This window comes from Podarcis vaucheri (genome assembly GCF_965113315.1).
Source record: "Podarcis vaucheri genome assembly, chromosome: 7".
NCBI lineage: Eukaryota > Metazoa > Chordata > Lepidosauria > Squamata > Lacertidae > Podarcis > Podarcis vaucheri.
This window is the reverse complement of record NC_138765.1, coordinates 87,083,233-87,095,648: the sequence shown is the minus strand read 5'-3', so window position 1 is coordinate 87,095,648 and position 12,416 is coordinate 87,083,233. Positions and strand designations below refer to the sequence as shown.

Genomic DNA, 12,416 nt, shown 5'->3' with positions numbered 1-12,416 from the left:
GGCTTGGAGATGCTGTGTGCCTGAAGGTCTCTCTTCTTGGTCTCCTAGGTTTGGCTGAATAACATGTTGAGGGAGTCAAGTTCTGGGTCTTTCTTACATTTTTGCCCGAAAGGGGTTTACCTTCTATTTTTAACCTCTCTCCCTTTTGCCTTCCTCCTTGCGACCGGGACACAATGAAGAGTTTGGGTTGTCCCTTCTGCTTCTAAGAAACAGCTTTGCAACTCCTGTGGTTAAGGAAATAAACTCGGTAACTTTCTCTCCCCCCCCCCGCCCCCCAGCAAGCGCCTCCACGACATCAAAGGATCCCCACCACCCCGCCGTCAGCTGTCCAGGGACAGAAGGTGGGCTCCCTCACTCCCCCATCCTCCCCCAAGACTCAGCGAGCGGGACACCGGAGGATCCTGAGTGACGTGACGCACAGCACTGTCTTTGGGGTCCCAGCAAGCAAATCAACACAACTTCTGCAGGCAGCAGCTGCTGAGGCCAGCCTCAACAAGTCCAAGTGTGTATTTTTTTTGGGGGGGGGTCTCTTCTTCCTGCTAAATGACCCTTTGTGCATTTTGATTCTCTTTACGTTTTGTTCTGATGTGGGGCAGCCTGCCTCTCTGCTTTTCTCGCGTCATGTCCTAATAGTCTTCCTGCTGTTGCTCTTGGAACGAAAAGAGGCATGTGCTTGAGTTGCAAGAGGAGCATTTATAACCCTGGGCTAGCAACTAAGCTTAACATAAGAACACCAGAAAAGCTTGCTGGATCAGGCCAATCGCCCATCTAGTCCTGTTCTCACAGTGACCAGCCAGAGGCTTGTGGGAAGCCTGCAAGGGGGATTCGAGCAGAAGAGCACCCTCCCTTTCTGGGGTTTCCAGAAACTGGCGTTCAGAAGCATGGCTGCCTCTGATTGTGGAGGCAGAGCGTAGCCATCATTGCTATGCTCCTCCATCATGAATTGGTCAAATCCTCTTTTAAAGCGTATGTTATTATGATCGAAGAGGCTTTTGTCTGGGCCTCTGTTTGGGGAAGAGACGCTAAAGGGTGTGTGTGTGTGTGTGTGTGTGTGTGTGTGTGTGCATGTGCGTGCGTGCACACACACACACACGGCTTGTCTTTGAGATATGGAGCTATCCTGTGGACCAATTTCACTGCTGGGCTGGGTTTCCAGTTGAAAGTACAGGCAACCCCTATTTGTGGTGTGTATTGTGACATTCTAAGGCACCACATGTTTAAGTGAAATTGTTACAGTCATACCTCGGGTTGAAGTAGCTTAGGGTTGAGCATTTTTGGGTTGCGCTCTGTGGCGACCCGGAAGTAATGGAGCGCGTTACTTCCAGGTTTCGCCGCATGCGCAGATGCTCAAAATGATGACACGCGCATGCGCAGAAGTGGCAAATCACGACCTGCGCAGACGCGGGTTGCATTCGCTTCAGGATGTGAACAGGGCTCTGGAATGGATCCTGTTAGCATCCAGAGGTACCACTGTATATTTGAAACAATTGGAAAAGCTTTCAAACACCTTGTTCTGTCCCTTTTTGCTTTGCCCGTGTGCGTGTAAATGGGGGGGGGAGTTGCCTATATGAATCTGTGTGGACAATTTTCAGGCTCACAGAGCTGAACAGAACTTCAAAGTCTACCCAGCTGCATATTCAGCACACATTCAGCAGCACCTGTAGACATTGCAATGGCGTTGGGAAATAAAGATAGCAACTGAATGTCCTGTTTTTGTTCCCTTTTCGGGGTGGCTTCCTCCAGGTCTGCCTCGACAACGCCTTCTGGATCCCCCAGGACATCGCAGCAAAATGTCTACAATCCACCAGATGTCTCTACCTGGAACCCTTTTGATGACGACAACTTCTCCAAGCTCACAGCAGAGGAACTGCTGAACAAGGATTTTGCAAAACTGAGTGATGGTTAGTGCAATCCAGTAGTGGCTAAAGTGCCCTCAGAGTGGAAGCTGTGGCAGCCTAGGCTGTTGAAGATGAAGGGCCTCCCAAAACTTTCTAGGCTTTTCCTTGAGACCAAAGCTGGCTTTTTTTAAGGCTCTCTTGGTCCAGTGGCCTAAATCAAGACCATTGGAGTTCTCATAATCGGTCAGGCAGAGGTCCCATCCCCTGCACTTGATAGATTTCATATTTCAATGTTAATTTGGCACAACATAATTCTACTTGCTGATTTTACTTTCACCTTCCAGGCTTCTGAGGCTACAGAGGGAAACAGCTGTGGTGGCAGTATATGACCATTGTCGGCTGACTTCCCCTGAAATAGACTTGAAATAGACTTCCCCTGAAATCATCCATAGTGTGATCAGCAGATGTCGGCCATTGTTGTGGGAGTCCACTGGCAGTTGCGTTTATACTGTGCTACCAGCCAGAGTTCACTATCCTCAATGCTTTGTCAGAACCATCAGCGGCATAAGATTTTTAAATGCAATTGTTGTATTTCTTAGTATCCTAGTTGCAACCAAAAGACATACCCTATGTTGTTTCTGTCACAGTGCAAACCTATGCTTGTTTGCTTGGAAGTATTCTCACTCTGTTCAGTGTGGACTATTCCTTAGCATGTTTTTATGATTGTAGACTGGCACCGGTTTCCTCCCCAAAAAAGCATCAGGAACAAACCTAGTAAGAGTGAAGGAGCAACATGTGGAGTTTCTGTTTGGCTTAGTTGCTGATCCTTAAAACTGAGAAACCAGGTCTAGCTCTGGCTTGCAATAAATATGAATAATAGTAATATCCAGGGGGGTTGGAATATTTCCAAGATATGCTTAGCAACTCATGATGCATAAGAGCACTTAATAACCAGGTCCTTGATTAATTTGTAATATAAAGATAAATCCAGCTCCTTTGTTGGCTTGTTAGTAATAATAGATGAATCAAACCAACTTTTATCTCATCCGGAAATGTTGACATTTTTGCTGGTGGCTGCTTGTTTAGAAAGAGCTAAATGTTGGCGCTGTGCAGTAGGCCTGTCAAGAGACTCATGGTGTGTTCAGGTATGGTCTGTTGCTCTGTCCAACAAATTGCCCTGCCAGGTCAGGGTGGCCAGAAACAAGATGAATCCTTTCACCACAGGTGGCATCCATTCATCTCCTATATGAGACATGACAATCGAGAGAACCACCCCAGACACATGGAAACATCTGGAGAGACCTATTGGACTGGAGACTTTAATATGCATTATAAACCAGTTCTAACATCAAGAAATGGCAGAATTTTGTTGCTGTTTCTTATTGTATTTCAAATTATATAAAATATATAAAAAAATAACCAGGTCCTTGGAATTTCAGGTAAACTTCCGGAGAAGCTGGGTAGCTCAGCAGAGAATCTGATCCCAGGCTTTCAACCGGCTCCTTCCACAACACAGGCAGATGCGTTTGGCTCCTCTCCTCTTGCACCTGTGTCAGGTATGCCCAGATGGGATGTTATTTGCAGCTCCGAACAATTCAGTGCAGAAGGTCTTTCCAATGGAAGCAGGCAGTGCTTGTCAGGCTGATTTTGGACTCTGCTTGTGTCCCTTTCAGTTGCCATCTGGGGAGATGGAAGGCAGGCTACAAGTAGACATTATGAGGCTGGCCAGGTTGAGGATAGGGGAGCACAGGGCCTTAGCTGCAAGGCGGTCAGCTATGTTTGGGTCAGGTGACCCCCATATCCAGATCTCCAGCCCAGGTTCCCTGAAGGGGCAGGACCTGTAGTGTGAAGTGTTTCAGGCAGAAGCTGCTGCCCAGTTGGCTAAGCAGAAGGACTAGGTTCTTGGCATTTGTACCAAGCCTGGTCAATTGGGAGGCTTATTACTGCCTGCCATTCACAGGCGTTGGCACTGCACACTCCAATCTATCCTGTGCCTGGAGAGGACTCATGGTCCTGGGTAGTTGTTAGGCCAGGACCCAGCCTCAAGCTGTGAGGCTCTTCATTCACTTAGCTGAGTATGGACAGCACCTGCTTCAGAGATGAATCAACAAGTGGAAAAAGTGGGGACCCGGGAAGGGCTGTACTTGATTCCATCTGGAGTGGACAGTTCATTAGCTTCCTTCTAAAACCTGGGTGCCTTCCGAAGGCTTAGAGAAGCTGACCAGCCTAAATCCAGTCCTGCCTCTAATCTCATGAAGTATGATCAGGTTTTTATTGAGTCTGGCTGGTTTCTGGAGCTGCTGGAAGCCCCTGCTGTGTGCTGAGACCACCTTGGAGAAGAGCACAGGGCTTTAAGAATAGTCGGCAAGCAGCCTGAATGTGTGCTTTACCTGCTATATTTTCATGTTAAATGCTAAATGCGATGAGGCAGCAACTGTGGCCCAAAGTGATTTTTTTTTTTTAGAGCTTTGGTGGATGCTCCATAAAACACAAACCTGGTAGTTGTCATAAATTCTGGAGTGACTTCAAGATTATGCTACTTAAGCCTTTCCCAATCCACTGTCCTCTAGACACTTTTGGACTCCCATCATCCCAGAACATGGCAACTAGGGCTGGTGGGAGTTCCAGGAGCCACCAGTTTGGGGAAAGCTGTCCAACTGCAATGTGCTGCATGTGTGGCTGACTTTGAAGATAGTTTGGGAACTTCATTTATTTATTAAAAACATATCCTGCTTTTTACTATGTAGGTCTCACAGCAAAAAAAAAAAATAATAAAAATACACTGCACAAATTTTAAAACATGAATTAAAGCTGCCAAGTCTAAAACTTCAGGAGGAGTTTAAAATCTTGAGAAAAGAAAAAAGGGAAACATCTGAGCAACATTCAGTGTGCAAAGGTCTACTTGAATAAAACAGTTTTGACCAGACACCTAAAAAACTCAGTTACGGGTGGTGCCAGTCTTAACTTCTTGTGGGTAGGCCCTCTGTAGAGTTGGGCCCACAACACTGAAATATGAGTCGTGCTTCCAGCTTTCAGGTAGTGCAGAACTCAGAGGTCCGCCTGTGGACAGTTGTGGGCCAGTCTTCTCATCTCTTGTCTCCTGAAGCAGCTGCGCTGGCTGCCATTTGATCATGGGACAATTCAAAGTGCTGGTTTTGACACTTAGAGCCATAAACTGCTTGAGTTCTGATTATCTCAGGGGATGTCTCCTTGCATTTAAGATCATCTGTAGAAATCATAGAATCATAGAATCATAGAGTTGGAAGAGACCACAAGGGCCATCAAGTCCAACCCCCTGCCAAGCAGGAAACACCATCAGAGCACTCCTGACATATGGTTGTCAAGCCTCTGCTTAAAGACCTCCAAAGAAGGAGACTCGACCACACTCCTTGGCAGCAAATTCCACTGTCGAACAGCTCTTACTGTCAGGAAGTTCTTCCTAATGTTTAGGTGGAATCTTAAACATTAGGAAGAACTTCCTGACAGTTCCAGATAAACCATTGCAATGAGCAGGTAATATGGGATTGTTTTATATCGGTTTATTTGTTTTAATGTTTTGTACTATTTTTTACGGAGCAGGGTCTTCTGTGCAGCAGCCCCATTGCTCTGGAACTTTTTCCCAAGGGAGGTTCATTCAGCCTCAGCCTTCCTGGAGAAGTTCAATGTTTTTCAGAGGGCCTTTGATTTCTGGCACTGCTTGCGTCTGCTCTGCTTTTTGAGGGTTTTATCAATTTGATTTTGCCATTCTTATTGGATGGTTTTATAGACCATTATGAAATTTAATGAATAGTGGTATAAAGCTGTTGATAAGAGTAATAATATAGTATAGCCATGCATCTTGACTTAGAGACTTCACTCAGTTGCGACACTCTCAAAGAAACACAGTAGCCCTCCCCAAGGCTAACAGAACATATGAATAATGAATTAATCCTCGCCATGCGAACTGTTGAGTTTGGAGAGGGTGGAATGACCTGATACCCTTGGAAGAAAAGTTGTTACTTTGGTTCTGTGGGTGGTCTACTGTGATCTTGGATCAACTCACCAATAATTCACTGATAAACTTTTGGTTGAGTGGCAGAATAATATCTGCAGATTGCTGGAGGGGTCCCATGGGGGTGGGAGGGTAATACTGCCGTACCCCCAGATGCATGTGGCAATTAAATGGCTTTTCAATGCATCTTTGGTCTGTTTGGCATCTTCCTGTGCTCTGCTTGACATATCTCTCTCTCTCTCTCGTCCTCTCTCCCTCCCTCTCCCCATTCCTTCCTTTCCTAACTTCCCCCTTGCTGCTCACCCAGCTGAAAAAACAAAAGATATCTTGGACTCTAGCCCTCCACTTCTGGCTGTTCCCGATCCTTTCATTCCTCTTCCACTATCAGATACGCCAGGTAACTGTGACTTGCATAAACAAGATGTGATTTAGCAGAAGGGATCCCACTCAAAGGTGTTGCCACCCAAAGTGACTGTTTGGGTGGCCTTGTATACAAATGTCAGTAAGTGAATTCAGATGGTGTGTTATGTTGAACCATTCAGAGTACGACTTGAGAGTCACCTGTTTGCTTTGGGGTGCTTCTTGGAGGCACCTGGATGACAGCAGCTACCAAAGGGGCTCCTCTGAGCACCCTTCTGGTCCTAACTTGGTTCTTGGGTGGGTTGGGTTCAAGGTAGATTGGGTTCATTTGACCTTGATCTTTTAAGATCATGGTAGAAAATGTATTAGTGGATGTTGTCTCTTAGGTAACCTATAAATATTGGCCTGACAGGCTCTCAGGGACCCATCAGAAGTTACTGGGGTGGGGAGTGTTGCAATAAGGGAATGATGGATAAATCCATATGTACCAGCTGAACATTTTTAAATCTATTAATTCGATGAAAGGACCCTGTTCTGCTTCTCCTTTCATATCAGTGGGTTTTCATGGGATCTGTTCCCAGTGTTACCTGGCTTTTATTTTTATTTTTTAAATAGTGCTTTATTTGCTACTCATGGGCTGCAACTGTTAATGGAAATGTAACTGCTGCAAGAAGGACAGAGGTGACGGCAAAGCATCTGTTCCAATACTGAGAAATGAGAAGTTCAGGCTCAAAGCATTCATCTTCTCTTGCCTTGGAATGGAAGGGAGCCAAGTCTCCTTAAAATAAGCTCATGGCAGGCTGTCTTGCTTGATTAGTCATTACAGAGTGTGGTAATGCTTTTAATTCTGTGCACTAGGCACTAGTTCCTCCCCCCTTTTTTTTCTCATGAAGATGAGCCCTCCCAGCCACAAGGCAAGGTAAGGGCGGTGGCTGGCTGGCATGTCCTGTCCAGCATAGTTTCACTGTCAGTGGTTAAATTCACAGCCTTCGAGGGGATTCTCTGGCTGCTGTTTTAACAACATATGCTGCAGTCAAATGAAAGCATAGCAGAACTGCAAGCCCTTCTCTCTGATGCCTGTTATTACATAAATGAAACGAGGTACCAGTGGTGAGAATGATGATCAGGCCAATAGCTGTTATATGCAAAATTTAGTTTCTAGAAAATCTCTTTTCATCTCCCCACCTACACCCAGCCCTGCAAAGCAATTTTTTAAAATAGTCCTTAAAGCTGTATAGATATGCTTGAAAGGATAGTGGGGGGGACCTGCTTGCTGAAATCTTAGTAGCCACATGGGTAGATTTCCAAAGTCCCACAGCATAACTACCGTATTTTTCGCTCTCCTGGCTTCAGGGATAGCTGCGCAGCCTGCATTTGCTCCATAAGACACACACACATTTCCCCTTACTTTTTAGGAGGGGGAAAGTGCGTCTTATAGAGCGAAAAATACGGTTCTTCTCTGCTCTTCCTCCAAGGCTAGCAAAACCCAAAATAATTTATGCAGTGCAAAAGAAGCATTGCGTGTTTTCTGGATACCAGATTCAGTTTTTTCCTTGAGCTGTGTTTGGATTTCACAGACAAAAGGCATGAAATATGTGCTTTCCTTTCTCCTTCTACAGTTTTAGCCGCCCTTTGTAACGAGCTCCTAAGATGGGATTGACTTGTTTTGGAGAACAACATGTGCCCGTTGGTTTGTTGACACCTCAAAGGTTAAAAACAAGGCAGCCACCTAGAGCAGCTGCTTGGAAAAGGTCCCATGGTCTTTAGCCAGCCTTTGCCAAATTGGTGCCCTCCAGATGTTTTGGACTGCAACTCCCATTAGCTCCAGCCAGCACGGTCATTCTCCCATCAGCAGCAGTGCTATACAGCTGTGCTGGCTAGGGCTGATGGGCGTCGTAGTCCCAAAACATATGGAGGGCACTAGGCTGGCAAAAGCTGCTCTTAAGCCTAGTATTCTGAATGTGCTGTTTGATGGGATTCTTACTAGATAGTTTTTCTTCCCCAGCTGATGTCCGAGGAAAAGGACTCTGCTGCTGTGTGCTTTATTGAAATAGCTGTCCTTTTCTTTCCTTCCATGGTTGAAGAGTGAGTAACGTGCTCAAAAAGCCTATGGGGTGGTTTTTTGTTTTGTGCATCTTGATTATTCAAAGTGATAATTAATAATGGTTGAATTGCATTTTGGGAGAGTTTCTTTTTTCCACCCTAATTAAGGATGCCTGCTGTAACGTGTGCACAGTTTGTTTATTTTTGGATGTTTAGCCAGGACATGCAGACAGCATGGGGTGGTTTTAAAAGAGAAGTCCAGGTGGCAAAAGCAAATATTTTTATCCCCAAGGTCACTTGCTGAAACAGCTCCACCTGACTCAACCGTGCCCACTGCAACCTTGCACAAGGGTAAAGTAATACTCACTTCCACCTGCTTTGCAAAGCTGACAAAGGGAGCAGCAGCCCCCGAAAGCCGGTGGGAATAAGGAGGGGTGGAGCTTGCAACAACTTTCTTCTGTTGCCTTTCCTTCTCTCTGTGTGGAAGAGGAAGCCCCTGTTCTCAGCAGGAGCCCCGTGTTGTTGTTGTTTATATCTTGTAGTTGTTGGTATTCATCTGTCTTGAGAGACAATGGAGTGCACCTCCAGGGGTGAAGTCAAACAACACCGCTAGCAGCACTGATGACCTCCCTGGGGCTCAAGCCTGGGCAGTGTTTATGGAGGTCCTGGATTGCCCAGATGATAAGACTCCCCTCTTGGTCTTACTAGTGTGGTCCAAAGGAAAGCCGAGTACAGTGGTGCCCCGTAAGACAAACGCCTCGCAAGACGAAAAACTCGCAAGACGAAAGGTTTTTTCGTTTTCGAGTTGCTTCGCAAGACGAATTTCCCTATGGGCTTGCTGCACAAAACAAAGCTTGCCCCTGCACCCCGGACCTCTTTTGAAGCAAGGGGCGGCGGGGAGAAGATCGCTTCTCCCCGTTGCCAGCCCCGCAATCTCCGGGGACAGAGGGGAAGGCGTGCGCGCGCCTTCCCCTCTGTCCCCGGACCCCTTTTGAACCAAGGGGCGGCAACGGGGAGAAGCAATTCTCCCCGCTGCCCCTTCCCTTGCTTTAAAACAGGTCCCCTCTGTCCCTGGACGGTCTCCATAGGAACGCATTGATTGATTTTCAATGCATTCCTATGGGAAACCGTGCTTCGCAAGACGAAAAACTTGCAAGAAGAAAAAACTTGCGGAACGAATTACTTTCGTCTTGCGAGGCACCACTGTAATAGGTTTGGCACCAGTTTGGCTATAGGAGTTGCTGGAAGGAGGCAGACAAGGCACCATCCACCTGCCTTAGGGACTCCACCCTGGCTTTCTCCTTAGTCTTTTCTTCTCCTGAATCCCAGAAGGCAGCAGAGGTTTCGGATCAGAGTTTTCATTCTCATAATTCCCAGGTTGATGAGCCCCATCTGCCCCTCACTTCCCTCTACAGCACATGCAGAAATCACGTCCTTGACCGTTGGACCCACGCATCCGCCAGAGCCTGTCTTCACATGTAGGTGAAGTCCCTAACTCACTGAGGGTTTGAGGCCCATTGGTTACCCTCACCTGGTTTAGCCGTTTTTTACATCACTTATTTTATTATTATTTATTTATTGCATTTATATCTCACCGTGTTCTCCGTGGAGCCCAAGGTGGAGTACATGGTCCTTCCTCTTTAATCTCATTTAATCTCCATAAACAACCCTGTGAGATAGGTTAGACTGACAGCCAAGCCCCGCCCCGCCCCGCCCATAAATGAGCTTCATGGCCCAGGTCCTACTCTGGCCACAGCATCACACTGGCTCTGATAGGATATCACTGTATGCATTTGTTCAGAAGCACAGCCCATTAAGCTCACACTCCCAGATAAGTTGTATGCTAAGGCTGCTGTCGTATTCACCAGGGAGTGGGGAACTGAATCTGGTCAGCAGGCTGGATCCAAAAGTCTCCCACCCCACAGGCCGCTTTGGCAAGTGAGTGGGACATGCCACCTGTCAGTGCACATGAGGTCAGGTGCTTTAACTTCAAAGGGAGAATTAGCACATTCTAAAATGTGCTCCCAATTCTTCCTTTCCGGCTAGAATTCTGCACTTTTTGAATTTGTTGCTTCAGGTCTAGTGCTGGATTACACCAGTGGCTGGAAAAGAGGAACCAGCCTGGTTTTTTTAGTCCCATGTCCATTTTAAGATTCCCTCCCCCCCCCCCTTTCACACAGATCCTGGTTACTTAAATGTGCATGCACACAGCAAATCAGCCAGAGAAAAATTTGCACACAGCTGTTGAGAGATTCAAAGCCCTCTTCATGCAAATCTACTAATTGCAGTCCTCCAGGAATATAATTTGCATAATGCATAATTCATTTTGTCTTTGGGGGACAAAAGGCCAAAAGAGAGAGAAAGAAATCATGTTGGCTTCTGGGATGCGAGAGTCCCAAATAGAGAAGTCAAGCCACTTATCACTGTGTGGCAATGGCAGATATTCAAGAGATCTTGGAGACAATAATTGCACCTGCTTCTGCTTGAGTGTAAATTAAGGGAGGTTCTGGCTTTACTGCACCGAATCAACTTTGGGAGCTTCTGTGCACATTATGGGGATGGTGCAAAGCACTGAAATTAAACAAGAAGCTCTGAAATGCTGCACCAAACCTGTCCCCTGTGGTTGCCATGCTGGCTGGGATTGATGGGAGATGTACTTCGTACACCTGGAGGGCATCAGGTTGGGCAAGGCTCCCCTGTGGCACGAGGTCCCAGGTCACAACCAAACATCTGCCATAAAACTGCTGTAGCAGAACATGCAGGTTGCTGAAAACATCCCTGCCAGATTTGGAGGGAGAAGGGACATCTATAGGACTTTCCCCTATACGTTCCAGGGAGTGAGACCACAGAAAGTACACAGCCCAGAATCATAGAATCATAGAGTTGGAAGAGACCACAAGGGCCATCGAGTCCAACCCCCTGCCAAGCAGGAAACACCATCAGAGCACTCCTGACATATGGTTGTCAAGCCTCTGCTTAAAGACCTCCAAAGTAGGAGACTCCACCACACTCCTTGGCAGCAAATTCCACTGTCGAACAGCTCTTACTGTCAGGAAGTTCTTCCTAATGTTTAGGTGGAATCTTCTTTCTTGTAGTTTGGATCCATTGCTCCGTGTCCGCTTCTCTGGAGCAGCAGAAAACAACCTTTCTCCCTCCTCTATGTGACATCCTTTTATATATTTGAACATGGCTATCATATCACCCCTTAACCTCCTCTTCTCCAGGCTAAACATGCCCAGCTCCCTTAGCCGTTCCTCATAAGGCATCGTTTCCAGGCCTTGGACCATTTTGGTTGCCCTCCTCTGGACACGTTCCAGTTTGTCAGTGTCCTTCTTGAACTGTGGTGCCCAGAACTGGACACAGTGCTCCAGGTGAGGTCTGACTGGAATCCCACTGGACAATTCACCCCTGGCCTTAGGTATTAACTAGGATTAATTCTTTTCTTTTGGCCATGTGCAATAAAAGGGGGGGGCAACGATTTGTAGGGTGTGTGACTCATCTTTCTATGATGTAGCTAATACCATGAATGGTTGTTTTGCAAAGTTTTTGTGAACTAACCACAGCACTTGCACAGAAACAGGAGCATGCAGTTTACAGGGTTCTGTGTTTCATGAATGCCTTTGGGATTCTGCAGCTCTCCTTACACAGAGAAGTGCATTTGAGCTGTGGCCTGCTGGTACCCATTCCTGAAGACATGGAGTCAGGGAGGGCGGGAGAAAGTTACTAATGCCAATTATGTACTTTTTACTGGGACTGTTTCTTCTCTCCATGTTGATAAGCTGAGAGAAAAGCTGTGTGTCTGGTGGTGGGGCAGCTTCATAATAATAATAATAATAATAATAATAATAATAATAATAATAATAATTTATTATTTATACCCCGCCCATCTGGCTGGGCTTCCCCAGCCACTCTGGGCGGCTTCCAACAAAGGATTAAAAATACATTAAAACATCAAACATTAAAAGCTTCCCGAAACAGATGAAACTTCAGATGAAATGTGGCCAATTGAGATTTTTGCAGTCCTAACACCTCCTCCTATTCCTTTACTGATTTTCTCCTTCTATCATTTATGTTAAATGCCCACTTCCAAGCATATTCCAGACATCATCAAGTATGACTGAGCCTAGAAAACTGAGCACTCTTAAGAGGTTAATTGAAATCCTACATTTTAAAAATCCAGTGTG

General features: G+C 46.2%; 1 protein-coding gene across 9 annotated transcripts in view; it reads left to right on the top strand.

Moving 5' to 3' along the window:
- AAK1 (AP2 associated kinase 1) overlaps positions 1–12,416 on the top strand; it is a 105,848-nt gene that overhangs the window by 64,155 nt on the left and 29,277 nt on the right. For 6 of the 9 annotated variants that reach the window (XM_082229810.1, XM_082229812.1, XM_082229813.1 and 3 more), the window contains exons 14-17: positions 279–502; positions 1,744–1,901; positions 3,278–3,394; positions 6,137–6,226. In XM_082229810.1, coding sequence (XP_082085936.1) covers positions 279–502; positions 1,744–1,901; positions 3,278–3,394; positions 6,137–6,226 — 589 coding nt within the window. The remainder of the gene's footprint in view (positions 1–278; positions 503–1,743; positions 1,902–3,277; positions 3,395–6,136; positions 6,227–12,416) is intronic. The other 3 variants (XM_082229811.1, XM_082229814.1, XM_082229816.1) reach the window with 1 other exon arrangement.